Source organism: Mytilus trossulus, chromosome 2, assembly GCF_036588685.1.
Source record: "Mytilus trossulus isolate FHL-02 chromosome 2, PNRI_Mtr1.1.1.hap1, whole genome shotgun sequence".
NCBI classification, from domain to species: Eukaryota; Metazoa; Mollusca; class Bivalvia; order Mytilida; family Mytilidae; genus Mytilus; species Mytilus trossulus.
Window position 1 is genome coordinate 75,654,077 of NC_086374.1, and position 22,398 is coordinate 75,676,474.

The window sequence follows — 22,398 nt, forward strand, 5'->3', positions numbered from 1 at the left end:
CAAATGTCATACGCCCGAAATTGCGAATTCTTTCAATTACAAAATTTAAAATTTTAATTAAGGTAGTGATACCACCTGAACTTCGTTTAGAAACACTCGTGATTCACTTACATACTGTACCTATATTTTAAATGCTTGAGGTGGTATGGGAATATAGATTAAAATTAAAGAGCTGTGCCCTATATATAAGCGCATGATACGCCCGGTGCCCTTTTTAGCTCACCTGGCCCGAAGGGCCAAGTGAGCTTTTCTCATCACTTGGCGTCCGGCGTCCGTCGTCGTCCGTCGTCGTCGTCGTCGTCCGTCGTCGTCCTGCGTCCGGCGTTAACTTTTACAAAAATCTTCTCCTCTGAAACTACTAGGCCAAATTTAACCAAACTTGGCCACAATCATCATTGGGGTATCTAGTTTAAAAATTGTGTCCGGTGACCCCGCCAACTAACCAAGATGGCCGCCATGGCTATAAATAGAACATAGGGGTAAAATGCAGTTTTTGGCTTATAACTCAAAAACCAAAGCATTTAGGGCAGATCGGACATGGATAATATTGTTAATCAGGTTAAGATCTATCTGCTCTGAAATTTTCAGATGAATCTGACATTCCGTTGTTAGGTTGCTGCCCCTGAATTGGTAATTTTAAGGAAATTTTGTTGTTTTTGGTTATTATCTTGAATATTATTTTAGATAGAGATAAACTGTAAAAAGCAATAATGTTCAGCAAAGTAAGATCTACAAATAAGTCAACATGACCAAAATGATCAGTTGACCACTTTAGGAGTTATTGCCCTTTATAGTAAATTTTTAACCATTTTTCGTAAATCTTAGTAATCTTTTAGAAAAATCTTCTCCTCTGAAACTGCTGGACCAAATTATTTGAAACTTGGCCACAATCATCATTGGGGTATCTAGTTTAAAAATTGTGTCCGGTGACCCCGCCAACTAACCAAGATGACCGCCATGGCTATAAATAGAACATAGGGATAAAATGCAGTTTTTGGCTTATAACTCAAAAACCAAATAATTTAGAGAAAATCTGACATGAAGTAAAATTGTTAATCAGGTCAAGATCTATCTGCCCTGAAATTTTCAGATGAATTGGACAACCTGTTTTTGGGTTGCGGCCCCTGAATTGGTAATTTTAAGGACATTTTGCTGTTTTTGGTTATTATATTGAATATTATTATAGATATAGGTAAACTATAAACAGCAATAATTTTCAGCAAAGTAAGATCTACAAATAAGTCAAATGAACGAAATGGTCAATTGACCCCTGTAGGAGTTATTGATCTTTGTAGTCAATTTTCAATCTGCTTCCTTTGTTTAATATTCACATAGACCAAGGTGAGCGACACAGGCTCTTTAGAGCCTCTAGTTCTGCTTGTCTTTATGCTTTAAATAAAAAATTTTTGTACATCAATTAGGCTGTTTTCTACGATTCTCAGTCAACGAATAAATTTCCTTTGCTGTTTCCGACATTTTTTTTCAAGAAAAAATCCACAACTGTACAACAACAAAAAGAAATTATATATATAAAAAAAAGATAGATATAAACAAGTCACCATAGTTTCATCATAAACTGCTGAAAGCATTTTTGATTAATTATCCATACTGCAAAAAGGCCTTGTTTATTTTAAGAATAAGACTGCATAACACCAAAAATGTAAAATCTGAAATTTATACTGTAACAAATCATAAGGGATCTTCTTACATCAATAGATATAAATAATTCACCGAAGTTTCATAAAAGTTGGTGAAAGTGTTTTTGAGTTATAATTGTCCCAAAACTGGAAAAATCCCCCTATTTTAAGTATAAAAATTCATAATTGAAAAACGTAAAATCTGAAATTTGAACGGTAGCTCAACGGATATAAACAATTCATCAAAAGTTCATAAAAATTTGTGAAGCGTTCATGAGTTTTTAAGCATATAATGATATAATGTGTTCATACTTTTGCCAAAACGTAGTATACTGGTGCTGTGAGACCTTCAAAAATATTATAAAAACGATAGGTCACCAAGCATTTTCTCAAGCAACAGGCTGTGACAAAATGACACATGTTTTTATGGATTATTCAGGAAAAAACATCATCATATGATTGAATGATAAAATTGTAAAATAAAATACGAGAATATAGCTTTATGAAATTGCTTTGAGAATATCAAAAGAAAAGATAGGGTCACCGTATGGTTTTTTTTCCGGCTAACATATAAAAGTGCAAAATGGTAAGTAGATTTCTTCAGAAAATGCACTATTTTAGATTAACTTCTCCATAAAAGTAAATAAACTTTTAAAAATTCATTAATTTTTTCCTCTCAGATTTTCCAATTTCACGGTATAAATGCGCAAACCCGATATATTCTTACCTTGCAAATACTTGGACATTTTTCAGATCATTTTAGGAAATATGACATTTTCCGGTTTACGGTTTCGGTAATATTGATTTTGCTTTAACACACGAATAACTGTAACAATATTTATACTCTTGTGAAGGTTTACAATGATCGGAGAAAAAATACAACTTATGAAAGAAACCTATCTACCCCTTTGTTTTTGCGGGAAAATGGGATAAATAAGTGTTATGATTTTAGTATTTTAAATTTCGGTTCCTTTTTTTTTTTAATTTCATGTCATTTGTAATGAATTAAAACAGAAACTGCTATATTTTTTTTTATCGAACTGACTATTTTACGTACTTATTTTTATGATAATCTATAGAAAAAAATGGTTGGTACCAACTTCGTGCGCAACGTCAAGTCTTATTTTAAACCTTCGAGTTTGTTGCTGAACTTTACCGGATCAGCACGTGAACAATAAGCGAATTGATAGAGCCATTATTTTCCATTTGTTTATTGAACTTTAATAAAAAAAAATCCTTGACAGTTGTTAAATGATTTGGTGTATATAATTTGGTGTATATAATCCCATAATTTGTCCTGTTAATAGAACCAGTTATATAAGGTCTTTCCGTTTTCAGCTTCCTAATGTTTAATTCAAACTGTATTTAATTTGAGTTCCTCGGTTTATGAACAGTTACATGTAATTAAGATCAAGGTCAGAAAATTTGTGACTTTCTAGATTTTGGCTTATTCTATACATTCATATATTCTGGCTTGGAAAACACCCCCCTTTTTTTTAAATGCCTGGATCCGCCCCTGCACAATAAAGAAGGATGCAGAACATCTAAACTTGGTTAAGAATTATTCAATTTTCTTGGAGCATATACATAATGTTGAGATTGATTCTCATTTCGAATAAAAAAAACATGTGTTTTATGTTTATTTCGCTGAAATGACCGTCGGCAGACTTCGGATGTCAACTCAATAGATATTAAGATGGCGTCTAGACTAAAACACACACGGAAAAAAACATACATATTGGCAAGCCCATGTCTTGTAAATTATTCATTTTAGACGTTATATAATTAAAATATACGTTTTAGTATGACTTTTGTTATAAGTCAAATATGAGAATTTGAGTTAAATCGGTGAACATGAATTTGACAGCCACTACCCATTTTAGAAATAGCATAAATTCTAGATTTTTAAATATTAGCTAAAACTTAATTTTGATTACAAATAACTGTATTATAAAACGAACATACGAGGTTCTCAGGGCTAATTGGTTAACCGAAAGAAGAAATATACAACTTGGGCTTATATGAATTTTGGTTACTCCATATGTTGTGATTTACGGACCGTGCAAATGCACATGCGGGCGTATATATGACACTAATGTGAACATGCTTTCCACTAACAAAACACCATCTTGTAGATGTAAAAACACAGTAATTACTATATATTTTATTTAACACATGACATGGGTAAAATCTCTTTGTTCTTACTGTGCTATAATCTGAATAATGAACAGCTAAGGTGTGCATTAACTACCTCAGATAATCTGCACAGTTCAAATCTATTTTTACCTTTAGGGGCGTTTCCTGGATTCTGAAAGGGGTGTGACATGTATTCTATAAAATTATAAAAAATATCAACGATTGTATCGAGACTAAAAATGTTTCGTTCACCAAATCAATGAACAGCATATTCGACCCCCCCCCCCCCCCCCCAAAAAAAAAACCCAACAACAAACGAATCCGCCATTTGACTTGAAGTTACAAAAAAGTTGATAGATTAAACACTTTGTACAAACATAGTAGTTTCAAAATAAGAAAAAAATGATGGATTGATTGCTAATGTTTTAACGTCACTTTTAAGCGCCACATTTCGCCACATGTTTTTTTTGATAGAGGGAGCCGGAGTGCCCGGTGAAAACCACACACATTTGATAGTGAAACTGACAGTCCTACTCAATTGATATTGGAGTCGAAAACCTCAGCACGGGCGGAGTTAGCCCTCAAACCCTCAGTGTTTACTGTCTAGTCATTACTGTATATATGGCAAACGAGGCCCCTGATGAAAAAAGAAAGGTTTCTTCTTCCTTTTTTTATTATCTAAACTGGGACATGAAACATTTTATTTTATTTTGTGTACACAGTGTAAATCTTAAATCTGTGTTTTAAAGTCTGAACAGATAATAACGATTTTTTTGTAGTTTCTGCCAAAAAAGAAATCATGTTCAAATAATGAAATACTGGTTAGAATAAGTTTTAGACTCAATGAATTTCATTACGATTTTTGACATATTGATTCCTATAAAGGGACTTTTTGGGTATCGAATTTAAATTTGGGGTCGGGGGAGGGTGTTAAAGATTGGATAGCGAATTGTTGTTTGTGTTTATTTAACATTTTAAATTTATGTACTAAAATCTTCCTCGTTTCATCTTTCTCTAAGCATGTCATTAAGGAAAGAAAAGCAATTAATCTTTACTTCATAACACCGATTAATAGTACAATATGTCAAAGTATTAATCGTCACTGATTGCAAGAACAAAAATTACTAATAAATTTAACAGAAACGATAGAAAAATTTTACAATTAAATCGCAAGTAATGTAAAAATTAAAGGGAGAAGCCCAAATATAAATAAAAAATAATTAAAAACTTACCAACCTCTTACTACATAAAGGCTCATTTTCCCCTTTCTTTACTATACAACAAATTTTATTCAGGAGCCGTGGATTGCGGAACATCGTTTGCATATTGCTATAACGTTCACGTAAATTGATGGCGTCATGTGTTAAAACAGTTATTGGCCAATCAAATCGGTATATTGGATTTAATCTGCACGCTCGTGTGACCCTTTAACCCGAACTCCTACGTCGTTCGGGTTAATTAGGGTCACCCAAGCTGTGCAGATTAAATCCAATATACCGACTTGCTTGGTCAATAACTATAACATAATGTATTTTCAATTATAGCAAGTGTAGTATAGACATACTTTATTCGTCTGAATACCCCCCCCCCCCCCCCCCCAACCATCACCACCACCACCACCAATGTACCGTTAGTGGGTCGTTTATCCAAAGTACATGTATGTGGACAATTGAGGATGAGTTCCATCTGATTCTTGTGTGCACCGTACTTAAAATCTTGCGGGTAAAATAGGTCTAAAATACTCAGTTTTTACAATACAAAATGTTAACAATTGACTTTAAAGATTAGAGACAATATCTTACAAACGTAATTAACAATCTCTTTTTACATGTTTATCCGATCTCGCAGTTTAAAGTAATTACTGTCTTCAGCACGAGACAATGAAATTCCTGATCTGATAAACGTTTATCTGATGTTATTTAATTGAGTGATCATACACGCGAGTCGATCAGATTTTAATTAATCTCCACATATCTGTAAACGAGATCGAATAAATTGATGATATGCGTCTTGATTTATGGACCGTGCAAATGCACATGTGGGCGTATGATACTTGACAGTTTTACGAGCATTTAGTGGAATTTGGGTGTCGATTGATGTTTGGGAAAAATTCTTTTCCTTGTTACTTTGATTTTTCAACCATAGTCGTTTACGGATAAATATTATATATTTATCGTTTACACCAGGTTCACAACTTTTGAGATTGAAGGTACACATGCATGCTTTGATTATACGACCAAATCCTGTTACATATACACTGATGGTTTCGAGTGATGCGAACTTTTGTGAACATTATAATCAAACATATTAAGAGCCTCAATATGTGTATTTGTAGTTTTCCCTTAATTCAAAAGTATTATATAATAGCAAATTTGACCTCAGTCGATTGAATCGGTCTGGTTTGCGTCATTTCATTTCATTGTCTTCGCTAATATTTCTCTGCTACGAAAGCTCACAGCTAACCCTTATCCATATTAATTCAAAAAAGTAACGCAAGTTCTGACCGGGCTTTTCAATCCATTTTCTGAATCAAATTGAACTCGCGCTAAGTCAGTAATTTATGGTCGGAAAAGACGAAGAAAATGTTGGTTCCATTAGATGTGTACAAGTTCTTCAATCAATTTTTAAAAAGAAAAACTGCTATATTTTGAGGCCAAAAAGGGCTCTTACCGGACCTACTCCTTTAAAAATACTTAAAGATATTCGATTTCCGTTAAGTAATTATCTATTTTCATATATTGTTACAGATCGGCTAAAATATCTATTGTAAGGGATCCTAAAAATTAATGTGAGATGCAGTCACAGAAATAACAAGAAGTAATTGTAACAGGATGCTGTTACGAAGTCTCCCAAACAAAGCTCACATAATTCGCAATGCCCATGGTCCCATATTTCATTTGATTTGTCTTACTGTCCCATACAAAAATACATATAATAGTAGTTTAGGAGTGGGGATCTCGACTGTTTACAAGTTTTCAAAAAGGAGGGGATGGGGTGACCCCCAGGGACTTCACCTACATTTCATTTAATTTTTTTGTTGTCCAATGCAAGAATATAAATGGTTTAGGGATTGGGGATCTCGATCGTTTACAAGTTTTCAAACATGAGGGATAGGGGTTGACCCACATGGAGTTCTCCTATATTTTGTTTGCTAAGGAAACTTACATTTATACTAATAATGTAATAATGATTGTTTCAAGAACAACGATGTAGGGACGAACTATTCTAAATTTGTCAATATCAGTTATGCATGACTAAAATATAAGTTTTATTACATCTACTGTATTACTTATTTGGATTAATGACGGCTATCATGTTCAACATTGCACAAATATTATCATAGAATTTCAAAAAAAAAATGTACAAACCCCCCCCCCCCCCCCCCCCAAATAATTTCTTAGCTTAGATAATTGGTTTTCTTTTCACAAAAAGTTCATGTAAATTATTGTTCAATGAATTTATTTATGTAAGAATGAAATGTTAAAAAGAAACTTAAAAAAAAATCATGCATGTTGTATGTATTTTTTTTTCAATTAAAAACTTTAAAATTGCGATAGTTTTACGAGCATTTAAACACAGCCAGATTTGAATACAATCATGTTAAGAAATTCCGGTTAAGTCAATGATATCAAACAGATGTGCAATGGTATATCCTTATCAAATTGGGAAATATTGCATTTAGTTTTTATTAAAGATTAAAACTAATATTTTTTACTTCATATTTGAATCTTTACGCCAATTGCTGCTAAGAAAGTAATAAAAAAATGTTTCATTTCATTTTTATACACTTTCGGAAACACGAATCTGAATTCTATTTTCTTTTTTAATATTTACACAATTTAATTATTGTATCTTTATTCTCATCGTGTATTAAATCTTGGTGTATACTCAGGCTTTCTAATCCTTTCTGTTTATCCTTTCCAAATAACAACATTGATCAACATTCATACCTGTGTACGCTTGAACTCACACCTGCGGCTAAATAGCTATAAGGTAAACGAATTGACCTCAAGCCGAGAAATATACAGCGACCTTTACAAAATAATATACACACTTTGCCCACACATTAGTTGCATTAAAATGATTATGAAAACAATAACGGTAAATAGAATGGAAATATTTTCAGTTCAATATCAGTAAAAATGTTCAATAAATATTTTATGAAAAAATCTCAACAATAATAAATGAAGAAATTTATTCGAAAACATTTACTAGAGATAATTTTATAGGAGTTCAATTCAATCAATACAAAATGGTATATGCATATTCATTTTCGTTTAATCTTATATTGTGGTTAATAACTACGACCATTCGTCAGCTGTGCGCTTTTAATAACGTATATTGTCGATAAGCTATAAGAGTTAAACAGATTTTATTCTTTCCCAGAATGCAACAAATCGGGCTAATACGTCACGACCCACTCGAGAATTTCAACCAAAAAAGTTACAAATGCTTGATTTTCTCCGTTATTAGAAGGAATATAAATTTAAAACTTTGCAAATGTGTTTTTTATGTTAAGATGAACATAATAAGATGAAAAGTAAAAAATCGCGGAATTTCCCTTTAAATTGTCCCATTCAAGAATATATATGGTTTAGAGGTAGGGATCTCGACCGTTTACAAGTACTCAAACAGGAGGGGGTGAGGGTGACCACAGGGACGTCACCTATATTTCATTTGATTTGTTTTATTGTCCTATACAATAATATATATTGTTTAGGGGGAGTGGAGATCTTGATCGTTTATAAGTTTTCAAATAAGAGGAGATGGGGATGACCCCCAGGGACATCTATTTTATTTCATTTGATTTGTTCCATACAAGAATATATATATGGTTTATGGGTAGGGTTCTTAAGGGCATACGATACAGTTTTGATCCTGTATTTACAAGTTCATGAAAATTTGCATATAGGCTACTCTTTACCTGATTAAATCAAATATGTAATAAAAGATATACCTTCATGTGCTACTTTTTGAGTAAAATGAGGTCGAAATTTTGTATATTTGCTCAAAATTCAGATTTGTGGCCGTAATTTCTTTTTCGAAAGAAAGACATTACTTTTTTGTTATAAAAGATAAACACAAATTGTTTTTTGTTAAATAATCGGTAATTTCTGTATTTTATAAATATCCTAAAAAAATGTGAAATTTTTTATTCAGAAATAACTCATATTTATCAAATGTTCATGAATTGAGGAAAGCACGTCATTTTTACTGCATGTTTATCAAAATTAAAAAAATTCCTCTATTTACAGTTTTATAAAATTTGGGTCACATAATCTCCCTGCAAAATGAAACAAAATGCCGTTTGGAAAAATAGGGGTCCATGAACTCGTTTTCAAATTAAATCAGTTTGAACGATAAAAATCGGTCGAAAAATGCATCTTTTCCCGATATGTCACAGTTTGACGTCGCGAAAATAACAAATTACGTTAGCAACGTCATAACCTTCCCTGTAACTGTATCGTATGCCCTTAATCGTTTACAAGATAAAAGCACATTCTCAAATTGAAGGGAGTGGCGGTGACCCCCAGTACGTCTGAACCACTGACAACTCTACAACAGATTTATACATCGGATCACCAGAAGTATATATACATATATATATAAGATTGAAAAGTTTAAAATTTTGTCCACGCTGTGCACTATTTATCTATTTATATGCTTTATTCCTAAAGCAATACAGTTTATATGTATCAAATTAATATTACATAAAATATAGTAAACATCAAATAGTATAATAAGGTGATTTCTTAATATACAATTCATACTGTTTAAAACAAATCTTAATTAACATTCGTTTACTCTCATGATATTGACTTTTTTTTAAAAATCATTGTTAAATATAAAATCTTTCTTGTAAACAAACGCGACACATTTGTATGCCCGCAACTGAAAGTTGGGGTCATATTGTTTTACTGTTTGCCCGTCCGTGTGTCATATTATTGGCGGGCGCATTTCATTTGCGCCAATTTTTGAAAATTACAACCTTTCATTTGCGCCACAAGGTAATATTTCATTTGCGCCAAAAAATAAAAACTTCATTTGCGCCATTTTACAGGTAATTCAGGTGAGCAATAACGTAAGCGTTAAATATGCATTGCTCTAAAAGGTTTGTCTCTACAGTATTTCTCTAGATAATGGGGTGAGTTCAATGCCACACTAATTCCTGAAGCCGAGAGTCACTAAGGTTTACAATTGTGGTGAGTTCAATGCCACACTCATTTCAGAACCTGAGAGGCACGAACGTTTATAATTATATATAGTGTTCACATGTTCAAGGTGTCAAGATGGAAATTTTCAATTTAGACATAAAACAAGAGAATAATTTAAAATTGTGTAATATTTGATGATCATACGTTCTGAAAAATGGAGACTAAGTCGTGTAGGTGTACCCCAAATAGAAAAAAACCTTGCAAAGCAATTATAACAACTGAAATAGACTGCAGTTCATGAACAAAACGGACTATAGTTTATCAAGTTGGTATGCACTTGAGAGCAGGAATTTTCAAGACATGAATACATCAATGATACAAACTTTAACCATCAATAGTTTGTTTTTTTAAATATATATGTTTTATACTATTTACCTGTATTTACCTGTAATATTGGCGCAATTGAAAGGTTTTATTTTGGCGCAAATGAAATATTGTTTGTGGCGCAAATGAAAGATTTTTTTGGCGCAAATGAAATGCCAATTGGCGCAAAAGCAAAGCACCGATTATTGGCATATATACATGTAGCTATTACAGATAAATTGTCGTACAGTTTGAATGCTAGGAAGTTCTCACTTACATGTAGCTGGCTGTGTGTAAAGGAGTAGGTTCAGTAAGACCCCTTTTTGGCCCCAAAATATAGCAGTTTTACAAACTTGTGAAAATGTAATCTTTATTTTGCTATTTATTGGAAAGTAGAAGGTTCTGCTACACAAATATGGGCTGTTTTTGACAACACAATGCACATATATCGGGTACTTACATAATAAGTCATGCTAAATTACTGAAATCTTCACAATTTTAGCATTTTAGTTAAATTTTAGACGGTTTCCGTCTTAAATGAAAGTGGCACATTCGTGTTCATTCATAATATTGAAATGTAAGTTGTATTTGATGATAATACATAACATATATATAAAGTTTGAGGATGAACACAAATGCGGCCACTTTCATTTTTGACAAAAAAAACATCGGAAAAGTGACGATTTTTTGCATATTTGATAGATTTTTCATATTTAAGCTTGAATCGGAGCGTTTTTAATTACTAAATCAGTTAAAATCTTTCACTTAAACTAATTGAATCAATTGAAATAGACACTTTAAAAGTGTTTAAAAAGTGACCAAAATATTTCTTTAGATGAACCTGAAATTTGAGGCCAAAGTCGGCCCTGACCGGACCAACTCCTTTATTGAAGTTTGACAAGTGGTCAGAGTTTTAATTTGTATCGATATTTGCGTTTTAGCCCTACAACCGTGTGTCCACAGAGATTCTTAACCTAGAAACAGCTTATGGTCATTTTTGTTTTTAATACATTTAGAATCACAATGGGGATACTAGTAGTAAATCTGATGCTTCGTACAGAGAGAGTGCCACAGTATTTTAGAATTCGAAATAACTGTATTAAGATTCCTTCAATTACCCATTTAAGTTTCATTTTGATTCAGTAATTGTAACTTGATAAACAGATCAATAGATGATATGGTTGACGTCCTTGAGCTTCATGTTATTCAGAATGTTATACATGTTTGAGCATTCCCATGTAGTTCACTCACATTTCTGTGTTGAATATTGTTCGTGGTTTTTTTCCCGAGAGCAACATCTAAGGAAGCAATACACATTGGATTTTTCAAATAGGAAAGTTATTGTGTAATAAAATTCTTTTTTAGACAGATGACTCCTAATTTAGCCTTCAAAGATGGTTTATAAGAGCTATGTGGCACCGTTAAAGTCCACAATTCCTCTAAAGTTAATAAGAGAACGCAATACAAATTTGCATCCCTCAAGATTATTTTTTGCATGTTTTATGGGCTGTTTCTGCTTGAAAATCCGTATTTTCATAGCTAGACTGGCCATCTGTCCAGAAATTAATGTACTGTTTACAAACACTCTTTTTCTACACGATGTTTTTGACGCAATTTTACAAAAAAAATAGATGAAAGACATATGATTTTCATTGAATTGCTGAATGATATATGTACACAGTTTCAGAAAAGGCATTACTTCAAGCGATTGAAATTCTACTTTTAGCCAAATTTTGGGGAAATACGTGACATCTTTACCCCCTTTTTGCAATATTTTATACCAAATTAATGGAGATTGTTGCCATGGATACACCAAACAGAAATTATATTTTACCATTTTATATACTGGATATAAAATCTATGGAAGATTCTGATTACATACATATGCCCATATGTGAAACAAACAGTAAGCTTGCTATTGCAAGAAAAGGGGATGGTAAAATTTATAAGGGCAAATTTAAGGTTTTTTTTCCTAACTGTTTATTGCTACCTTTTGGCAAGCTCAGAATTTTATAATATAAGACTTTTCATGCCACAAATCTATTGAACTTTAGATTCTAAATCAACTTCTGAGTAAATTAAGTGTTTAAGAATGACAATATATGTCAATTTTATTGTTTACAGTCCTTAGCAACCAAAATTAGATATTTTGACACAAGGCTTATATTTGTACTCTATCGGCTCAACATACGTGTTTTTCAACAAATGGTCAGGGTTTTAAAGAAAATGCGAATAAGAAAGTAGATCGATATAATCATTATCTTGGGCTTATAACAATGTATACACAACTTTTTCTACAGTTTGTAGCTGTTTTTGTTCATTGCTATTAATTAAATTACCATATTTAAATATCGGTAAGGTGATAAAAGTATTAACTTCTTTTTATTTTTTATTTTCATTTTTTCATACGACAATACATTGTAGATATGCTGTAAAAACTAAATAAACTTCATATATGTCAAAGGGAAGACATTAATATAGATATTAAAACCTTCAGTGACAAATACTAATAACGCAATGATTTGTAATCTTCATTTATGTGGGTCACTTCATTCAAGATTTCTTAAGCTGTACTTGGCAAACTTTTAGGAATTTTTTATCCTGAATGCTGTTCAACTTCGTACTTTGTTTGACCATTTTGATTTTTTTTTATTCGGGCGTCACTGATGAATCTTTTGTAGACGAAACGCGCGACTGGCGTAAATATGAATCCTGGGGCCGTGTCAACGAAGCTGTCATACGACTAGGACATGTCTTAGAATGGTCTTAGGACACGTCTTAGTCCTACGTCAAGTTAACGTTAGTCTCCTAAAATAAGATACAAACCTGTATGTCCAAAATTTAGTCCTAAAGTAAGAAAATACAAATAGGTGTCTAAGGATAGTCCTAAAGGTTACAATGTCCTAAAACGTAATAAAAACAACAAATATAGCACAAACTCAATACTAAAAATACTAATACAATATTGAACTGTCATACTGTTATTAGAATTGAATTAATAAATCAAAATATTTTCAAAATTTGTTAAATTGATTCAATTGTATTACATTAAATTATTTCGTGCTGTTTATTTTGAAGCCTAAAAAATACTATCAATGTATAAGCAACATATTTTGCGACTAACCAAAACGGTGCAATCTTAATTAAAATATGGTAATAAGTTGATTTTTTTTAACTAATCCTGATTCGATACATGTAATAAAATCGAGTGGACTTAAGTACAAAACTAGGTTATCTACTAAAATTGCAGCACGAATATCGCATTTAACAAAGTTTTGTGACTATTTACTTTTGTTTTCGTAGCAAGTGCATTTATATTTTTTATTATATTTAATAACGTATTTATTAGTATTACGTTCAAACTTTAGCTTTTATTTTGCGTTAATTGTTTCCATATAAGAGTAGATACTAACATACCATTAAATCTATGACATAGAAATCTCTACATATTTTTTCAATAAAATAAATGTGTTAGGATGGTCCTAGGACCATCGTAGTTCAGACTGTTCTAAGACAGCTTTGTTTTACATCCTAAAACATTTTAGACACGTCCTAAGACCATCCTAAATAATGTCCTAAGACATATCCTAGGATACTTTCATTGACACGGCCGCTGGTATCTTTGATGAGTTTATTTATTACGCGCAAGTCAAGTAACAAAGAGTATGTGCTTCCTTTTATATACTAAGTAGTATGAGGCATTTAAAAAACTTTCAAATCCTTTATATTTGATTCGTCATTTGCTCGGTCATTTGGTAAAAAATTTAGATTATTTTTTTTGTGCATTTTTTTGGTTGTTAGTAGAAAAAAAGGAAATAAGTCATTTTAAATAAATTCCATTACATGGTTATACTCTTCTGATAAAAACCTACTGTATATATCAAGGAAGTTATATTGAATCATAGTCTTTGGGTATACTGATAATAAACACGCAAAGAAACGCCTGACTTTCCCTTTCTTATCTTATATTTCTGGTTATTAATAAGAACGTAGGCATTTTCACTTTCTCTTTCGTGCGTTTTCATGCCAAGTGTTTCCAGGATGACGCTTTCTTTTTTCGGCCAGTGACAGTTTCATGACAAATAAACATAAATTTGTTCTTCCTCAACCCTGGAAACCATCTGCATCTTAGAGAAAAAAAATCTCCTGATTTTGCATAATATTTTTTAATCCTGCAACATTTGAGATTCTCTATTTTAAATATTTTTTTTTAATTTTTGATTTAATTAATGTTGACGTTCTGTTTTAGAGCCGTATATTCCATACATCTCAGTTTTAAGCAAACTATTGAAATATTATGAAGGACAAATTATATTTATTAATGAAATGCACATTTATACCCCTGGGGGTTGAAGGCATATACAAACAATACAATACAATATACACAATAGAAAAATTAACATATTAAACATCAAATATAAAGTGTTAAAACAGTAATATTTATGCAGGCCTTGTGTCCACTCCCCTCAGTGCAAATGACTTTTTAATAAACGGAACAGTAAGCTGCATAATATCAAATGAAGATAGAATTAATTGTAATCTATCTGTTTCAGACAAATTAAAGTATTCTGGACATATATTATTTATATCTTTTTCAAGCTGATTACGTAAAGATTTATTAATTTTACATTTTAAGAAAAAGTGGGTTTCATCTTCAACCGCATTTATATTACAATGTTTACATATTCTATTTTCTCTTTGAATTCTTTTATATCTACCCCTCTCTATTTCCAAGAAATGGTCACTTACTCGCATTTTACATAATAGTTTTCTATTTTCAAAACTATTTTTAGAAATGTATTTTTCTATTTCATATTTTGTTTTTATTTTACTGTACAAGAATATTTTACTGGTTTCATTAGTTAATTTTAATTTTTCAAAGAAAATATTTTCAAAGCTATCTTTAAGTTCTTTTTTAATATTTTTTGAGAATGAACTCTTCTCTTGTTTATAGTTTATATCCTGAATTTTATTAATGTCTAATTTATTTCCATTGGCTATATTTTCTACATATGAAAACCAAGAAAATATACCGTTAGTGCTAAGCCATTTAGATAAACAAAAAGCATCATATAATAAAGGGTTGTTTTCATCACTAGAAATTCTTGCTAAGTACTTCAATGATTGTACTTTAATAAGGACATCTATGGGATACTGAGCTAGTTCTGGTCTTGCAGCTATATTAACAGATTGTTTACTCAGCCGAAGTATATATTTGCAAAATTTTAAATGTGTCTTCTCCACTTGGCTACTATCAATCATTGCTAAAATATCAAATTTACTCATGTCTTTAATTTGAGCTCGTCTTTCAGCTCTTATTATTTTTTCATAAAAATCCATATACCAAATTTCAGAGTTATACATAAGAATAGGTTGTAACTAGAGATTCGAACAATTTTTTGTATACTTTTATAGACACATTTTCTAAAGGAGAAAGATACTTAAAAATAGAAAACAAAATACAAAATTATAGACTAATAAAGACAAACAACACCTGAAAGCAAGGACATGGTTAAGGGATTAAACGCGTATACAAACACTCGCATCCCTTTTTCGCCTATCTAATCACCGCTAATTTTATGTCGTAAAAGTGTATGCTCTCAAATATTCGAATCTGTCAAATGAAACAAAATGTCGTTTAAAAAAATGGGGGTCCATGCACTCGTTTTCAAATTAAATCAGTTTGAAGGATAAAAATCAGTGAAAAAAATACATATTTCCCCGATATGTCACAGTTTGACGTCGCGAAAATAACATTTTACGTTAGCAACGTCATTACGGAAGCGTATTAGCGCCACACATTTTTTTTTATTTTATTTTTCTTCCTATGTTTGCGTTACAACGCAAACCTTTGCGTTGTAACGCAAACCTTTGCGTTTTAACGCAAACCTTTGCGATATAACGCAAACCTTTGCGTTATAACGCAAACATTTGTTTTATCTTATTTCTTATTTAAGATTCAAAGGAAACAGTAGTTTTTAATGGAGGAGGCTGGATATAATAAAATTGATCACCTTTGTAGTAATTGCAAAGTAAACTGCTTGAATAATTAGATCATATCAATGACTAATAATGAGCAGAATAATATAAGAAGATGTGGTATTAGTGCCAATAAGAAAACTCTCAATCTAAGTCACTATTCGTAAAAGTAAACCATCATAGGCCGAATTACGGTCTTCAACACGGAGCATTGGCTCACAGTAAACAACAAACTATAAAGGTCCCCAAAACGATATCCAAGTTACTACTAGTATATATGTTACAAAGAAAATTGAGTAAATTGAGGTTATACCTAAGAAAAAAATCAACCCTGCTAATATAGCTATAACCGAATATAAATATACTTCCAAAGTAAGCTATCGTTTGAGAACTGTGTAAAGTAGGTTACATTCAAACAAGCTACCCTTTGGCAATAAATGTATAGAATGAAGATGTTTTATTAATAAAATTATGTTCTCTCTATTCAAAATGCTACCCAATTAAGCATCTTAAAAATACTTCATTATATTGAAATGAAAATTCAATGACTTTCTATCAAAGAATCTTGATCATATTCTGAGTTTTAAAAAAAATGTTTCCTTATTAATAATTCATTTTAAAGCAGAAAGATCATTTTGTCTATTTGACTTGGAGGTTTCACAATTGTATGACATTATTTTTGATCTTTCAATTTTAATATGACTATAAACTATATCTATTTTCTTGTTAAATTATATACTTTTCTGATGCACAAATCAGTCTTAATTTATGTATAATTGCACTTCAATTATTCCATTATTCCTATGCATATTTATTATAATGATTTGGCCTTGTATGTATGTTTCTTTTTTTATCTACTAGTAAATCACATCCGAAATGAATGACAGACGGACATATATACAAAACTTAATGAATAACTGAAATAAAGATGTTTGCGTTATAACGCAAATGTTAGCTTTGCGTTATAACGCAAACATAAGAAGAAAAATAAAATAAAAAATGTGTGGCGCTAATACGCTTCCGTAGTACTACATTACAGGTAATGACTTTTCTAACGTAAATTGTTATTTTAGCGACGTCAGACTATGACTTATCGGGGAAAGATTAAATTTTCGACTGATTTTTATCATTCAAACTTATTTAACTTGAAAACGAGTTCATGGACCCCTTTTTTTAAATGCCATTTGGTTTGATTACGCGAAAAGATTATGTGTGCCAATTTTCATGAAAACGTCAATATAGTGCAAATTTTTTTTAATTGATAAATAAACAACAAAAAAGATGTTTTTTTCTCTAATTTTTGTGCCATTTTCACATTTCCCGACCGGTGTGAGAAAAATATTTCTCCTCACTGGTCACAAATCTGTTTTCGGCAAATGATTGGTTGAAATCTAATTGTGACGTTGAATTAACTTGCTTTCTTCTGAATTTTCTTATTGTGACGTCACGAAAAAAGGCGACAATGCCTGGTGACGTCACATCAAAAGTACACATCTTTCATCAAATCTTTCAAAAGGAAGGATAAAAATCATTTGAGAAACAGATTCCACCACTGTAACTCGTGTATTACGATATTCCTCCACTCTCAACAGTTAAATCAATTATTTAAAAAGCTCGGCAAGCCTCGCGCTTTAAATATTAAAACTTAACTGTCTCGAGTGGAGAAATATCGTAATACATTTGTTGCATTTATGGAATCTTTATTTCTACATTCATGAACATTTGATACATATGACTTATTTCTGAATAAAAGAATAAATTTTTAGGATACATATAAAATACAGAAATTACAAATTATTTAATCAAAACTTGAACAATTTGCGTTTATCTTTTATAACAAAAAAGTTAGGATTTTCTTTCGAAAGAAAAAATACGGCCACAAATCCGAATTTTGAGCAAATATACTAAAATTTTGACCTCATTTTACTCAAAAAATGGCACATGAAGGTATATTATATTTTATTATTTTGAGAATGGAAATGGGGAATGTGTCAAAGAGACAATAAATTGACAAAAGAGCAGAAAACAGCCGAAGGCCACCATTGGGTCTCCAATACAGCGAAAAAATTCCGCACCCGAAGGATTCTACTTTTCCGGAAATAAATACCTTACTTTTCCGAGAGAAAAAGTAACGATTCAGGAAAAAATAAATTATTACTTTTTCGAGAAAATAATGAAGGAGTACCTTGAACTTTGTCCTAAATGTATGTAACAACTGATTGTAGCAGCATGAAATTTTTGTAACAGCAGTATGCATTACACATTCAAAGTCAATACAATCTACCTCGGGCTGGAGAGTTAGTCTTCGGTTAATGCACACATCACTAAGCAGATCCCACATTTGGAAACAAAATGAATTTACGCAAACACAAGAGGAATGTAGTTACCATTTTACACCCATGTATCGAATAATTAACTGTGCCATCTATAAAAATATCAGTTATTTCATTACATAGACGATCATTGAAATTTCAAGTTGGTGAAACATGAAAATAAAGTATAACGATTCCGACATCATCATCTTAAACTAAGGTGAATCTTTCTGGGTCTGTTTTTTTTTTTTATATCTGATAAATAATTGTAGATATAAGATCAGAACCTTTTTTTGTATAAAAATGTGAAATAAATAATTTATCTAACATATATTCAAATATTCATAATTTACTGCCAGGTTAATTCCCTGAAAAGTAACAGTAAAGTAAAGTTTCTGGAAACGTATACTCTAAAGGTTTCCGGAAACGTAATAAATTAGCGGAAATGCAATACGCTCGCATATTTGATGCAGGAGACTCCGAGTGCAATTTTATACTAAATAAACAAATTGAAAACAAGCTCGATGACCTATAAATCTTATTATATTTTTGAACATATACTTCATTTTTTTTAAGTATAAAAAAATAAATCTTTCATGTTTTGTTTATTCTCTAATACCACCTTAACTTTTTTCAATATGTCAGTCATTTCACAAAAATATCAACAAAAGTATGCTTTGCAGATGCTAACCTGACTAAAAGAAATACGATCTGTATATCTTTCTCATTTGCCAAATGAAGTGTTCAAATATCAACATGTTTAAATAAAAAAAATGCATAAAAATATCAGGTAAAAAACATATACTAGTTAGTATCGACGCTAGCATATTTTTTAATTGAAGTTTGATCTCTCTTTAGCATTTGTCATAATCAATAGATTTTATTAAAGTAAAAAGATTTTATTGTCTATTAGTTACAAGCAAAATTTTGGATAAATTATTTTGATTAAAAAAAGTAGTTTTTAAAGAAACATTGCAACAAAGACAATCGGCTGAAAGATGTGGGCAAACATAGACATTCACAGGACAACAATTAGACAAGTGTTTTGAAATACCAATTTCAAGTTTGTGAATAAATAACTAGAAAATATCATTAATTTTAGACTTCCTGCAAAATATGAGTCAGTATTCAAAATTGTATTCAGTACATTATAAACGATAAATATATCAGCTGTTGTGTATTACACTTCTGATAAAGTCCCGGGTGTCCTCAAAATACACTAAAATGTGTCTCCACTACAACGTGTATACTTTTCAGTTTTTAGTTTGTTTTGTGATTTTACTCGTTGTTTATATTTAAAATCACAATTGCCTTAACATCAATGTGTTTGAATGAGTATAATTGTTAGATTTTGTGGATATTTTTGAGTGTTGAAAACGTTGTAAATATGTTTTTTTTTTTTATATATATATTTCTACTACTTTTCAGTTTAGATAATGCCTTCGTGAGTATAATAATAGCAGACAAAATATCTTTGTCAAATCATTTCAAATTCAAAATGTTTGTCTAGAAAATAAATATTATTCTCAATTCTATCATAGATGATACATTACATCTATGATTCTATATATCCAACAATAATACATCTATACATCCATATACATTTGAAATATATATGTATATAAATATTGTTCACAACGGATGATTCTCTGTAAAGTTTGGAAATTACAAATTATTCAAGTTAATAATATGATTCATAAATATATTGATGTCATACATGCACAGAACATTATCAGTATTTATATTATTTTCATTTTAAACATGCACATTTTAGTGCGAGTTTTAGTTTTGCGACACTACTAGAAAAAGTTCAAGACTTTAATATGAGCTATTTTTTAAATACCAAGTAGCAATATACCACTTAAAGGCATGGTTATAGAGTCGTAATTTTTATTTAAAGAACATGCACAAGATAAAGATTTATACCTCTGTTTTTATTTTCCTTTTTATCCATGTCATCAGATAGGCATTGGTCAGATGGCGAAGGAGGACATGATGAGGGACCACAAATCCCGGTATTATATGATTCTGAATTGTCACAGTTTAGTCCACTACTGGAAGAATTTGGTCCTAGTAACCGTTGCGGTCCTGTATTATTATGATGAATAGATGTGCCATATTCACGTGAAACCGGGAAAAAACTTGACGGCGTTGTGTTTAACGTCCTGTTAAAATTAAATCCTGTAGCATAAGGTCCAGACATGAAACCCCAATCACTGGGGTATGAAGAATAACCAAATCCTGAAGGTGGGGTTAATCCAACCCCACCAGCTGGAGGGTGCATGCAGTCAAAAGCACTATTTCGTTGAAAGAATCGTCCCATTGTGCTATAGCCCAAACCACTGTCAGAGCAATTTGTGGAAGAATTCGGATTAATTCCCCGTTCTGTTTCTTCCATTATGTAGGTAAGAAAACGACAATTCCTAATTTCTCGTCATAAATCTATAGTTAAAACGACGAAAATGAGTTCTTCAGATGTAGTCTGAGCAGACGATAATAAGTCAAAAACAGACGATAGGATAAAAAGTTGTTAAACCGTCACTGAAACTTGATGAGCCAATCAAATCACAGTGTTAGCACATCTCCTCTGCTGTTCACGCGATTTTGTTTACGCCTCGTCATGATGGTGCATTGATAGGTGTTGAATTTTGATGGGAGCAATTTGTCTTATCAAGCAGCACATATCTCTAATTATGTAAGATTGATAAGAGTCACCTCTCAGACAAATATTTGCATTCATCATACGTCACGTTTAGTTTTTGACAACGACTGCATGTATATTCGAATTTAAGAAAAGAAAACACAAAATAATTATCAGCGCAAATGAATTTATTTTATACGAGGAATAAACAAGATATTAAAATGTTCATTTCATTCTAAATTGATATCTATGACCATTTTTTGTACAAAATTAATAAAAAAAAAATGAAATAAATATAACGCCTACGAACAAAATGAAATTATTCCAAATAAATGGAAATTATTGTCTTTTGTCGTTCGTGATATGGTGTGTGTTAATTGCCTTTAGTTAAAACATATTTATTTATAGTGGACTGGGAAACAAGTTTTGCAACTTATATTTATCCCTTTCCACTTTGCGGGTGCGAGTGCTGCCTTGTAGCGGCATTAGCCTGCTCTTTTTTTCGAAATCTACAAGGGTGTCTTTAACGTGCAAGAGATATGGATCTCTCTTAACAGCCATTTATTGTCCCCTTCCGACGGACTATCATCGTTAAACTGTCCTCAGGACCATACTCGTAAATGGTGTCAAGGGAGAGCCGAAAAGTCAGTCCCTGAAATTTTCATCTCAGACGGGAATCGAACCAGGAACCTTTGTGTTAGTAGTCCAATACACTAACCACTACACCACGGCTCTCTATAATTGCCATTAGTATCTTCTCTATATTTCTCATAATTATTCTGTACTTTTTATTGTAGTACTGTCTAATATTAAACACACAACCGTGTTTTCTTAATTAAGATGCGTAAACAAAACTTCGTTTTAACAATCATTACTTTATTTCTTTATAACAAGTCTACAATGCAAGAAATGTGCTTCACTTATAAAAAATTGTGACTTCTAGTACATCTATAGTTTATTCACGACGCACTTCTTTCGTTTAAGTTATGTAGCATTGTGTTCGTACTAAAATGACTAAAATGGCGTTAAGGGAAAAGGATAATTTTCATCAGACAGCAATCCAGAAACATTTGTAAACTAATCGATAAAATCTATGAGAAAACAAATATGAAATTATATGCCAAATGAACTTAAATACTAGTATGCATCTCTGGTGTAAGGTATTTATGTTTGAT

The 22,398-nt window shown here is 31.4% G+C and overlaps 1 protein-coding gene across 1 annotated transcript in view; it reads right to left on the reverse strand.

The window, feature by feature from the left end:
- LOC134708026 (homeobox protein MOX-2-like) overlaps nucleotides 1-21,159 on the reverse strand; it is a 36,026-nt gene extending 14,867 nt beyond the window's left edge. The window contains exon 1 of the mRNA XM_063568268.1: nucleotides 20,509-21,159. Within this exon, the coding sequence (XP_063424338.1) occupies nucleotides 20,509-20,980 (472 nt within the window). The 5' untranslated portion in view covers nucleotides 20,981-21,159. The remainder of the gene's footprint in view (nucleotides 1-20,508) is intronic.
- Between the last annotated feature and the right edge of the window lie 1,239 nt (nucleotides 21,160-22,398).